General features: G+C 38.1%; 1 protein-coding gene and 1 long non-coding RNA gene across 2 annotated transcripts in view; both read left to right on the forward strand.

The window, feature by feature from the left end:
* The window catches only part of LOC104823007, a 3,450-nt gene extending 2,018 nt beyond the window's left edge, over window positions 1–1,432 (forward strand). Inside the window, exons 2-3 of the long non-coding RNA XR_773286.1 lie at window positions 461–525; window positions 1,368–1,432. This is a non-coding gene — a long non-coding RNA (uncharacterized LOC104823007). The remainder of the gene's footprint in view (window positions 1–460; window positions 526–1,367) is intronic.
* A 5,393-nt stretch (window positions 1,433–6,825) lies between these two features.
* LOC104823008 (probable sulfate transporter 3.3) lies at window positions 6,826–10,333 on the forward strand. The gene is made up of 12 exons (XM_010554406.2): window positions 6,826–7,152; window positions 7,240–7,447; window positions 7,547–7,718; window positions 7,813–7,878; window positions 8,337–8,450; window positions 8,523–8,639; window positions 8,718–8,844; window positions 8,928–9,214; window positions 9,367–9,557; window positions 9,657–9,742; window positions 9,888–9,964; window positions 10,060–10,333. The coding sequence occupies exons 1-12, from the start codon at window positions 6,855–6,857 to the stop codon at window positions 10,210–10,212; spliced, it is 1,896 nt and encodes a 631-aa protein (XP_010552708.1). The 5' UTR covers window positions 6,826–6,854; the 3' UTR covers window positions 10,213–10,333.
* Window positions 10,334–12,358: the final 2,025 nt, after the last annotated feature.

Genomic DNA, 12,358 nt, shown 5'->3' on the forward strand with positions numbered 1-12,358 from the left:
TACTGGGAAGTGAGTTTCGGGATCGTGGTTTGGTCGGGGTCGGGGTCGGGGTCGGGGTCGGTGTCGGGGTCGGGGTCGGGTCGGGAATATGTTTCGAATTTTTCGTTGGAAAATTCCAACGGAATGCAGTTGAAAATTCCGTTGGAAAATTCCAACGGATTGCGGTTGGAAATCCGTTGGAAAATTCCAACGGATGCCGGTTGGAAATCCGTTGGAAAATTCTAACGGAAAAATTCGTTGAAATTCCGTTGAAAATTCCAACGGTTTTCCAACGGACACCGATTTCTAACGACGAAATTCCAACGGATAAATCCGTTGGAAATCCGTTGGAAACGTTAATTTCCAACGGAAATCTGGCCATTTCCAACGGATTTACCCGTTGGAAATGACCACTTTTTTGTAGTGAATGTAATTACGTCACTTCCATTCATTGTCACATGACTGAAGTATGCCAATATAGGAAGAATCTGAACACTCCCGTTTCAGCCTCTGATGGTATCTGCTGTTCACGCGGGAATGATGGAGGTATCTACATTATCACATCTTTCAAAGTTTTTCTTTTTTTTCTTAATCCATACATTGAATGGAATTGGAAAAGCATTTGTTGGGATTTTTAGAGTAAATGAATGGGAATTTAGAATCTCTCAAAAGGATTCATGTTTCACGTGTATTATAAGTATGGTGGAGGAGTTAAATGCTTGTAAAAGACGTGGTATGAATTGGCTAAGTGTTTAAGGATACGTCGAAAGAGTTTACGTTCGGTTTTGAACGTGAAAGAAGATCTCAGAAAAAACGGGAGGGCAGCTCGAAAATATGAGCTGGCAGCCTGTTTTTTCTGAGGAATAAAGCTCATAAATAAATGGGCGGTAGCTCAGAAAAACCGGGAGGGTAGCATGTTTTTTCTGAGCAATAAAATAAACGGGCGGGTAGCTCGACAAAACGGGCGGACAGCCCGTTTTTTCTGAGCAGTTCGGATTGAGCGAAAAATCGCGACCGTTGGGGAAAAACTTTCGATTTCTTCACACCTTTCGACATTTGGAATGTTTATTAACACCCCTGGACATCCTAGCACGATAGAGAACAGATCTAAATTGTTTTTTGAGAGATTTGAGAGCACTTTTGTGGTTGTTCTTGCAAAACACCCACAAAAGCCTTTTGTTCATCTTCTTCTTGCAATTTCTTGTGTTTGTGTTCTTAGTAGAGCAAACTAAGATCACTTCTCTCTTCATTGTATCTCAAATACGTATTCCGGAAAGTCCTTTGCTCGTATAGGATGGAATAACGTTTTTAGGAAAGTGTATCACGCCTTGAAGAGTTATCCGGTTCCTATTTACTTTTCTGTTATTGTTCTTCTTTTTATATCCCAGATTTCTAACAGCATTTGCGAAAGCGCGGAAAAAGAACCAGAACCGAAGAAGGCACAAGATGTCGCCGTTGCTCTTCATAGCAGATGACCTTTTCCACCAAACGTCTTTCCTTCACGCCGGTTGGCATCTCGCCGCCGCTTTTTGGTGGTTTAGAGAAGAGAGAAGCCACTTCTGTGTGGCTGTATGAACTCATCATAATCAGTCAACACTAGGAAACGATGTAGTCATGTGACCGACCACAAGTAGAATCTCTCATGTGATACGGATAAATGATTTCATTCGCTTGAAACAGAAAGATGATGCAGTGTGCTTTGCACCCATCATCTAAACCAACAACAACATTGTAGAAAAATAAAATGCGGAAATAAAATAAGACAAATAGAAAGAAACGAAATTACTTTTATTGCTACATCTCTTCTTCTTCTGGTTACATTATAATGAAAATGAACTACATATTTATAGGAAAATTAAGAAATAGAATAAAAAGGAAATATAGACACAATGGAAACAAATCAGATACACAATATTTGGTATAATGATATTGTATCCATTATTATTCTCCATCATATCTCTAATCTTATTTTACTCCAATCATATATTCATTTTCCCACTTTAACATTCCCCCTCAAGATTGACTTTGAAAGAATGAAAAAAGTCAATCTTGAATCGATAATGCTATAAACCGCTCAGACATTTTCATTGTCTCAGGAAAAATTCATAAACCAAAATTTGTTCTTTTAGAGAGCATTAATCATTTTCAAATCACTTCGCTTGACTTTAAAGTTCTAGCTTTAACTCTTTTTGTCATAGCATCTTGCTTGATCTTAGAGTTTTTAGCTTTGACTTTTGTTTGTCATAGCACATCGTTTGAATTTGAATTTTTACTCTCCTTCAAACGATTTGGATATATGAACATCCAAAACGCTAAAGAAAGAAGAGATTAGAAAAAAAAACATATAGTCCAGATCGCAACGCTGCTCTGATACCATGTAGAAAAATAAAATGCGGAAATAAAATAAGACAAATAGAAAGAAACGAAATTACTTTTATTGCTACATCTCTTCTTCTTCTGGTTACATTATAATGAAAATGAACTACATATTTATAGGAAAATTAAGAAATAGAATAAAAAGGAAATATAGACACAATGGAAACAAATCAGATACACAATATTTGGTATAATGATATTGTATCCATTATTATTCTCCATCATATCTCTAATCTTATTTTACTCCAATCATATATTCATTTTCCCACTTTAACAAACATCGTTTTAATACCAAGTTTATTGGGATCGATCTTATAAATTCTTATTTTCCACATGATTTGCCTTGAAACGCTTGTGCCAAATTTACAAAAGCCATAAGTTTAGGCCATATTGTTGGTACGATTAATCCACGGAAGATTTTAAGATGGGAGCCCAATATGCCAAATTTACAAAAGCCACAAGTTTAAGCATATAGTTATTGAATAAAAGGGCCTTGGCTTTTCAGGACGTGTTTGGACGCTTTAACTATTGGCCCGTATTCTTTGGGCTTCGTTGATTCGTGAAGCCCATCTCTCTATCTCTCCCCCCAACGTATGAGATACTTCATGAGAAGATATATTAAGCTTGATGAATGTAATAATTCTTTACCACGTACTACAACTTACGTGACCCATGTTATTTTAGTTTATGTGAAATGTATGTGAATTGTATAATCGGGGGAGCGCCTTGCCTTGCATGGACTTTTATGTGAAATAAAAATTTATAAAGATGTAACAAAAATAAAATAAAGTTAGGATAAGAAAGAGAGCGCTCGGTAGTTGCATAATGGATAGCAAAGGCAGCACATGCGAAGCTCTCCCCTTTTGGAGGTCCCTAAAGGAGGGAGTGGTTGTGTCATGTGTGCGTGTATGGGTCTGAATCTTACGATATGATTGTAGAAATCGACGGGCACTATGAAGGATTCACCCTTATCATATCCAATATTTTATAAAAGAGAGAGAGAGACTTCGATAACATCGTATCTCATCAACAGCGTTTTTGTCAAAACCACCATAAAAAGAGAACATCACAAGCCATGTATCGTGCACCGACTCTTTTGGATCCCCAAAGAAGATTCATGAAACCTAATACGACAAAATTAATGCCAGTTCCAACTACTGGTGGTTTGAGTTTCTCCTCCAACTTCTCATTTTTCTTTGAAAGTATATCAGCCTCAAAGTCTCCACAAGCAAATTGGACGGTACACATGCATTACGTATTGTTTTTTTTTTTCACATGATAAGAAAGGCTTTTTGTTTCTCAATATTTGAATCGCGTGTTAATTAAGTGCCATCCTAAGCAATCTTTGAGCTGTTTGTGGAATCAATCATGCGTATCCGCAAATGTTAACGTGCGTTCGTTTGCTTTGTTATTGCTTCTATTTCCTTCGCTAAAATGTGTCGTGACTTCTGCAAAAGTCTTAATTTTTATGCATATAATCATGGGTTTGCTTAAAGTCAAATAATAGGTCCAGATTTATTTATATTTTTGGGGCTAGTAAATGATAAAAGACTGATAGAGTCTTATATCTAAGACCAACCAATGAAACTGCATGGGTTTCAACAAGGAAAATACAAGATCAGCACGTGAAAACCCTCCGAAACCTCATTAATTTATAAAAATGATTAACCAACGAGATTAGAAATAGTGCTTAAATAGGTATGGAGAGAGACATGTGTCGTGTCTGAACAGTTCTCGCCAATGTGGCCACTGCCCACATTCACATTCATATTGATTAAAGAAAAAAGTTGAGCATCGGATCCCTTTTTGAATAATTCCATTCACGTCCCGTTAGAATACCCTTTTGGATCTTCTCTTCTTCCAATAATTTCATTTGGGCGTTTCTATCATTACTTTGTATATTTTATTGATAATTGAAGATATCACTAAAATTATTTCCATGTTCAGCTTTCATATGACTAAGACATATTTTCAGACACCGTCCTCATTGTCTTTGTTGTGGTTGACTCGATCCTTATCTCTTTATATCCCCTAATAGATTAGGATTAAACGCATAATCAGTCAATTAGTATTAATCTTCTCCGACATAATTACCAACAGTACTTCGTCCGTGTTCTCTCTTTTCCTAAATAAAAAGGCGGTGTTTTTGTTTTATGGATTTTTTTTTTCACTCTTTAACGGGCAAATGTTTTCCCGTTAGAATCAAACGCACGGATGGGGATAAGGCAACTAATGATGTGCATAATCACGGCGGAAAAAAAACATGTACCCTTTTCTGATAACGTAGAATAAAAGTATTTTTGCATCTTGGTCTCTGAAATTTTTGAGTATGAACTTATTATTTGGTGGGTCCAGAATCTCCCAAAACGATTCAGTATGTGGTGAATAAATCATACAACTTGGGTTCGCAGCAAATCATGCTTGTGTTAGAGTTTGAGATACCTTGCGTGTCTCAAATCATATGTTAAAGTTGCTTTCTCACCTTAATGTTTGCTAAAGCTTCTTTGATTGCCAATCATGCAATCAATGCTAAATAATACCCCTTCTTTTAGATTTTTTCACAGTTTTTAAGAAAATTTAAAAAAAAAAAATCATATATACCCTTATTAAATCATATTCACATTAATACTCTATTAAAATTTGACATTTTTAATTAAGGATAAAATTAAAAGTTTTTCTTGAAAATTACTCCCTCCGTTTCAAAATAATTGTAGTTTTAGGTTATTTTATATGTTTCAAAATATTTATAGTTTTACATTTTCAAGACATTTTTTTATAATAGTTTTCAATTTTATCCCTATCAAATTCTAATACATTATTAATGATTGCTTTGTTTTTATCATCAAATAAGGGTATATGTGACTTTTGATCCATTTTAAAAAAATGTGAAACAATCTAAAACAATAAATATTTTGAAACGGAGGGAGTACTTAAAAATCTAAAATGATAATTATTTAGAAACAAAAAATAATCTCTAAAACGAAAAATATTTTGAAATTGAAGGAGTATCTTATTTAAGGATTTAAATATTAAGATCCCTTATTTGGTGTTGCAAAATTGTTGCGACGGAATCGGTGGTTACTTCCTTTTTTACCAACAAGAGGGCAGATGAAATCCTAATCATGGATAGGAAAACTTAGCTCACATTAACACCCACACACGATTTTCAATTGTTATTAATATCTTTAATCTATATGGACCAATTAAGATAGTATTTACTCTTAAAGATTCTTGTGTTATATTATATACTCTCCTAATATATAAGCCTTTGATGGTTGGGTTGAGGAACGGCGATAACTTTGTCTCAAATGATTTCCTTCCTTATTTTTCTTCCAAAGAAAGGGAAATGGTGAAAGGTCGTCCCCCACCACCACAATAAAAACCAATTCCAAAAATAGCAACAATCACTATAAATTAATATTCATAATTCGGTTGCATATATAAGAGATGTTACGACTTTTGGCTTTGGTATTTTTTTTTTCTTCTTCAATTTTTTCGTATGAGAAATACAATTCATGACCATAAACATATTCTCTCAAATAGTGTAACAGAATCTTAAAACCAGAAGTTCATGGCTCCGAGCACATGGAGGCGGAAAAACCATGCAAACGGGTCATCTGGCTCGCTCCTCTATTTGTTCTTCATCTTCCATGATAATTTAATTTTACAGTAACGTAGAGTTGCGATTATGGTTATAATTAATCACTGAACAAATGGGGGCATGGTTTAAGTAGCTTTTGGCCGTAGTTTCAATTTGATATTTATTGGTAAAGTGGACGAGTCTCCATTAATATTCAGAATATGCACATGTTTTTTTTTTCCTTTGGCAATAATAAAAGATAGTGGGTGGGCTCAATTATATCAAATCGAAGAGTCCTCGCCTCTCGTCAAACCTTTTTCTCCTTTTGTCCATAACTAGTCCAAGTAGTTTCTTCCCTTTGTTTGTTAGCGGTCTCACGGGCAAGATAACATGTCGAAGCCCTTGTCTTACCCTACCAATTTCGTATTGGCAAATCACGTTAAGATACTATGTTCTTAACAGTTACATTATTGCTTTCTTAAAATAAATACTAACGCTGTCCATATTCCTTTAAAGAATGATTATTAACGTTTAATAAAAAAATAATAATAATAATAGTTGCATTGTGGAGTTTATCCGATTAACTTTCCATCTATCGATTTATGTTAGAAGACGAGTTCCATCGGTTGATGATCCCACAAACAACAGTGGTTTCGGATAATGCTTTCATTCATATTTAGAGATTTTTGTATTTTTAATCCAAAACACCGTGATATTTTATTTTATATTTCGAATTACACTTTTCAAGAGAATGAAACACAAATTAAATGGGGTTTCAAGAAAAAAAAAGTTATAGAAAATTATTTTAATTTTATGTTTGCCACGGAAACAATCTCACGAGGGAAGTAGGGACCATGGAAGGGGTATATATAAAAGGGAGGGCAAGTGGGAGGAGAGGGAGTAGCAAGGAAGAGGGGAGATGGAGGTGCAGAAGGTCGTCTTGCCACCGCGAAGGAGCACCGCCGAGAAACTGAAGGGGCGGCTGAAGGAGACATTCTTCCCGGAGGATCCGCTCCGGCAGTTCAGAGGGCAGTCTCCCAACACGAAGCTGATAATGGCCGCCCAGTACATTTTCCCGATCCTCGAGTGGGCCCCTCACTACTCTCTCTCCCTCCTCAAATCCGACGTCGTTTCCGGCCTCACCATCGCCAGCCTCGCTATCCCTCAGGGCATCAGCTACGCTAAGCTTGCCAACCTCCCTCCCATCGTCGGTCTATGTACGTAATCACTTCCCGGCCCCCTTCATTCATTGTTATTATTCTTGCTTATATACATACATATATATGCATGTATAAAAAAAATAGATTCGAGCTTCGTGCCGCCGCTGGTGTACGCGGTGCTGGGAAGCTCGAGGGATCTGGCGGTGGGGCCAGTCTCCATAGCGTCCCTCATATTGGGGTCTATGCTCAGGCAGGAAGTGTCTCCGAACAACGATCCTGTCCTCTTCCTCCAGCTGGCCTTCACTTCCACCTTCTTCGCTGGTCTCTTCCAAGCCTCTCTCGGCCTTCTCAGGTTTTGTTATGCAACCCTTTTTATATCTTAGTCAAATATAGTACTGTAAGGTGGATTTCATGAAGTGTAATAAAAAAAATATAATACGTGCGTACGCAGGCTAGGGTTTATAATAGATTTCATGTCGAAAGCAACGCTGACAGGGTTCGGGGGGGGCCCAGCCATAATAGTGTCACTGCAGCAGCTGAAGGCTCTGCTTGGGATCACCCATTTCACTAAGCAGATGGGAGTAGTCCCTGTTCTCTCCTCTGTTTTTCGCCACACCGACGAGGTTTTTCTCTCCTTCCTTCTAATTAATCATATCTATCATCGATTGAAGTCGAACAATTTGGTGATAAAGAGTTGATTATGGGTTGGTGGTGCAGTGGTCATGGCAAACAATTTTGATGGGAGTCTGCTTCTTGGTGTTCCTCCTCGCCACTCGACACCTCGTATGCTTCTCTTCACCCTCCCTTTCCACTCTCTCGTGTTTTAGTATTCGTTGTTTAGTCGAAACGCAGACACATGTCCTTCCCGTTCGAGTCTGTACCCTATTTATGTTTCTTTTTTTTTGTTGCATCTAGTTTTTTTTTACTACAATGTAACAGTAAGGTTCCTTTGTGCATGTGCAACACCTGTTAGGCTTCCGTATCCATGGAACGTACGTCACGCCTCCCCCTTCATCGGGGCTCTGTTCTTCTATCGCCACCGTGCTTAGTAACATGTCACCTTCATTTGTGACACATTCATACATGGAATGGACATCAGCTTACTCATATTTCGCTTTGGATGATTTAGGATGGTTGATTTCTCCCGTAAATCTAGGATTGTGGACGTGAAACCCAAAATCAGGGGAACGTGATACAGAGTATCACATACTTTGTTTTAAAAAAAATATGTGAAAATGCAGGGTATGAAGAGGCCGAGGCTGTTCTGGGTGTCAGCGGGAGCTCCACTCGTCTCTGTGATCGTCTCTACGCTTCTTGTCTTCGCTTTCAGGGCAGATCGTCACGGCATCACCGTCGTAAGCCCTTGTTACATATATGTTTATATCATCAATTGGGCATGTATAACATGATGTGGTTGGCGTTGATAGATCGGGAAATTACAAGAAGGGCTGAACCCGCCGTCCTGGAATATGCTCAAGTTTGGTGGAAGGCATCTGGGTTTGGTCGCCAAAACAGGACTCATCACCGGGATAGTCTCGCTCACCGTTAGTCTCTCGTCTCTTGGACTCTGATTATGTCAACCAAATTTGCAATGATGATGTTATAAACGCATGCGTGAGCAGGAAGGAATAGCAGTGGGGAGGACATTCGCGGCGCTGAAGAACTACCGTGTGGACGGTAACAAAGAGATGATAGCAATAGGCCTAATGAACCTCATCGGCTCTTCCACCTCATGCTACGTCACCACTGGTTTGTTCATTGTTTATATTCAGCCAAAGAAATAAGAGAAAGACAGAGGTTTGAACTCAGACCCAGTCTAACTGATGAAACAGGGGCGTTCTCGAGATCAGCGGTGAACCACAACGCGGGAGCCAAGACGGCTGTATCAAACATAATAATGTCGGTGACGGTGATGGTGACGCTGCTCTTTCTAATGCCATTGTTCCAATACACTCCAAACGTTGCCTTGGGTGCTATCATTGTTACAGCCGTCGTCGGCCTCATTGACATCCCTTCCGCTCTTCATATCTGGAAGATCGATAAGTTCGATTTTCTTGTCTTCCTCTGCGCTTTTCTGGGTGTTATTTTCATCTCCGTCCAACATGGCCTTGCCATTGCGGTATGTTTACTACAGCACATCGTCCATAGGGTTGCCTTCCTTTAATGTTAGTTGACATGACTGGAAAGCTAACACAAATAATCGCCCGAGCGTTCAACTTTCTTAGTCATATGTTGGTGGCTCACATAGCGTGGCATGTTCACTGAGTGCAGGTGGGGATTTCGATGTTGAAGATAATGATGCAGATAACGAGACCGAAAACGGTGAGGATGGGGAATATTCCGGGGACTGGCATTTACCGGAATCTTGACCATTACAAGGAGGCTCAGAAGATCCCCGGATTCCTCATCTTAAGCATTGAAGCTCCCGTCAATTTCGCCAACTCCACCTACCTCACTGAAAGGTCTGCCATATAGCCCTTCTTATTGCTCCGCTCTCTTCCTAGTATTAACACTAAATGCACGCATCGCTGACCACGTCTTGTTTGATCTGAAACGTATAGAATATCAAGGTGGATAGAGGATTGCGAAGCAGAAGAAGCTGCAGAGAAGCATTCCAGTCTCCGGTTCTTGATTGTCGAAATGTCTGGTGAGCCCCCGCTGTTCATATATAATTTTCTTATGAAATCATATCCATATACATATATATATATATATATATATATCAGATATGAGAAGTAAAGAATTGTATAAGTCGCTGACTCTTGTATGCATAATACAAAAATGACAATTAGCCGTGAGTGGGGTGGACACGAACGGAGTATCCTTCTTTAGGGACTTGAAGAGAGCAACGGAGAAGAAAAGCATCGAGGCAAGTGTTGAATACATGCGCATTGGAGAACGAAATGATGTTTTTTGTTATAATATAGAGCGTTAATTTGAAAAAAAAAACGTGGAACGTGGCAGCTGGTGCTGGTGAACCCACTGAGCGAGGTGATGGAGAAGCTGCAGAGAGGGGATGAGGCAGGAGACTTCATGAGGCCCGAAAGCCTCTTCTTGACCGTGGCCGAGGCCGTCTCCTCCCTCTCTCTCAAATCCCACTCTCCCAACAACGTCTAATTGCTACGCACCATTCACGTCTTCTTCTCTCCATCTTCATTATGTATACGATAGTTTCCCATTTAAGGGTTGTGTCATTATGATAACGTTTTAGACATTAATAAATCACATATTTTCATCCCGGAAGAAAATGTACAGATTTTAGATCGGTATATGAATGAGCACGTGGATGGACAACTCGACATGTTGGGCCCCGCATGACTCTCCTTACCCGATCACTATTCCAAATTCCTTTCATCCGCCTTTTTATATCGTCTTTAATTTACCGACTCGATTCCGATTTTTTTTTTTTCCTTTTGTCAAGTTATCTAACTCATGTGTCACTAATAAATTAAATCTAACCCTTTCATCACTTTCTTCTGCTGAACCCGAGTATCGAGCCATGAGGATGATGACTTCCGAGTTGGTTTGGATCAAGAGTCTTCTCACATGTCTCGGTGTCGAACACTCGGCTCTGATGCAGTTGTTCTGTGACAGTCAATCTGCCTTACACATTGTGACCAATAATGTCTATCACGAGCACACCAAACACATCGAAGTCGATTGTCACTATCTACGTCATCACTTGGATCATGGTAAAATTACTACACACCATGCCTCGACTCGGGAATAGTTGGCCGACATCTTCATGAAGGCATTGGACAAAAAGGAGCTCGTTTGGTTTCTTGACAAGTTTTTTTTTGGTATAAAGTTTCTTGACAAGTTGGGTATGCAACACGTGCATTCACCAACTTGAGGGGGTGTTAGCGGAGAATATCCTCCTTGTATTTGATACATATTGTTTCCGAGATTTGTTGGAGATTCTCCTTATTTTGCTAGGTTTAGCTAAATTTTGAATTGTATATGTACGTGTTTGATACGGACAGAATACACAAGCTTTTCCCGAGATCTAGACCTGTTAATAAAAATGCGTGAATTTCGAAAGCACCATCATGTTTGTACGGGAACATAGATCATCTAGGGTTGGGCAGCGAAAGGTAAAAAAAAAAACAAAAGAAAATAAAGGAAGATTTGGACGTTCTCCAAGTTCTTTGCTTTATCCATCAAACAAAACAATTCACCCGATCGAACTTCGGTTATTTTTGGCGTACGGATGACAAACATTCATCTCATGCGCAGGTACGATATGTATGTATGTGTGCGTACGTAAATAGGTGTGTATGTATACGTCGTACAACTTTAGTATCGTTCTCAGGTTTTGTGACAATGATGTGTGTTTTGGACGAGTAAAAAGAAATTTAAGTCGATCTACGTTGCGGTTACAATTGAAATTTAACCGTCTGTCATCGTATCCGTAAACGTGCATCGTTTTCTCCTCTCCTTTTGTAATTTTGACTGATTAAATGGTAAAGAAGCTGGGGGTTACCCAATTAATTCCGCATTAAAATTTCTAATCATGCTTTAATAACCGCCTACCCCGCGCAATAACTCCGTTTCCTCTCATGAGTTGTCCCCGAATCCATAAGTAAAAAAATAAAATAAATAATTTCACTGTTTTTGTAATTTAATTTACTGTCCCGGAAATTCATATACGAGAATTGATCCAACATTGAAAAATTGCGCGGACGAAAACAGCATCACGAGCCGAGGTAGTTTCTTTGTATATGTTAGCATCTCGCCGCGTGACACATTATACATCTGTGAATTTTTAAATATTGGTGTATAATTCTTTGTATGACGAGGGTCCAATCATTTCACCAGCTGACCTTTGAGCCGACACTACCAAATATCACGACTTTTTCTTTTTTTTTTTCATAATAATAATAATAATAATAATAACATCATGAATTTTTAGAGTATGTGGGTTTGTCTTGATATCGCCAAACTCAACACAGAACTATACCAATTTAAAAAAAAAGAAAATCGCATATAAATACTTGAACTTTTACAAAAATTTCACATAAACATCTAAACTATAAAATTTCTATATAAATATCTGAATTTTTCTAAAATCTTATATAAATATCTAGAGTTCTGAAAACTTTCAAATAAACTCAAAATACGTTAATAATATCACTTATTTTTATTTAAAAAATATTTGAAATTTGTATTTATTTGAAATTTTTTTAAAAAATCTAGATATTTATATAGAATTTTTAAAAATTCAGGTATTTATATGGATGTTTTATAGTTTATGTATTTATAT

The sequence above is a fragment of the Tarenaya hassleriana genome, unplaced genomic scaffold (assembly GCF_000463585.1).
Source record: "Tarenaya hassleriana unplaced genomic scaffold, ASM46358v1 Cleome39, whole genome shotgun sequence".
NCBI classification, from domain to species: Eukaryota; Viridiplantae; Streptophyta; class Magnoliopsida; order Brassicales; family Cleomaceae; genus Tarenaya; species Tarenaya hassleriana.

What these genes read in the sequence shown, in the direction of transcription:
- LOC104823008 (XM_010554406.2), top strand. Translation starts at nt 6,855, where the DNA reads ATGGAGGTGCAGAAGGTCGTCTTGCCACCGCGAAGGAGCACCGCCGAG. An exon ending in GCCTCTCTCGGCCTTCTCAG is followed by an intron (nt 7,448 to 7,546) that starts GTTTTGTTATGC and finishes GTGCGTACGCAG; the next exon opens with GCTAGGGTTTATAATAGATT. An exon ending in TCCACCTACCTCACTGAAAG is followed by an intron (nt 9,558 to 9,656) that starts GTCTGCCATATA and finishes TGAAACGTATAG; the next exon opens with AATATCAAGGTGGATAGAGG.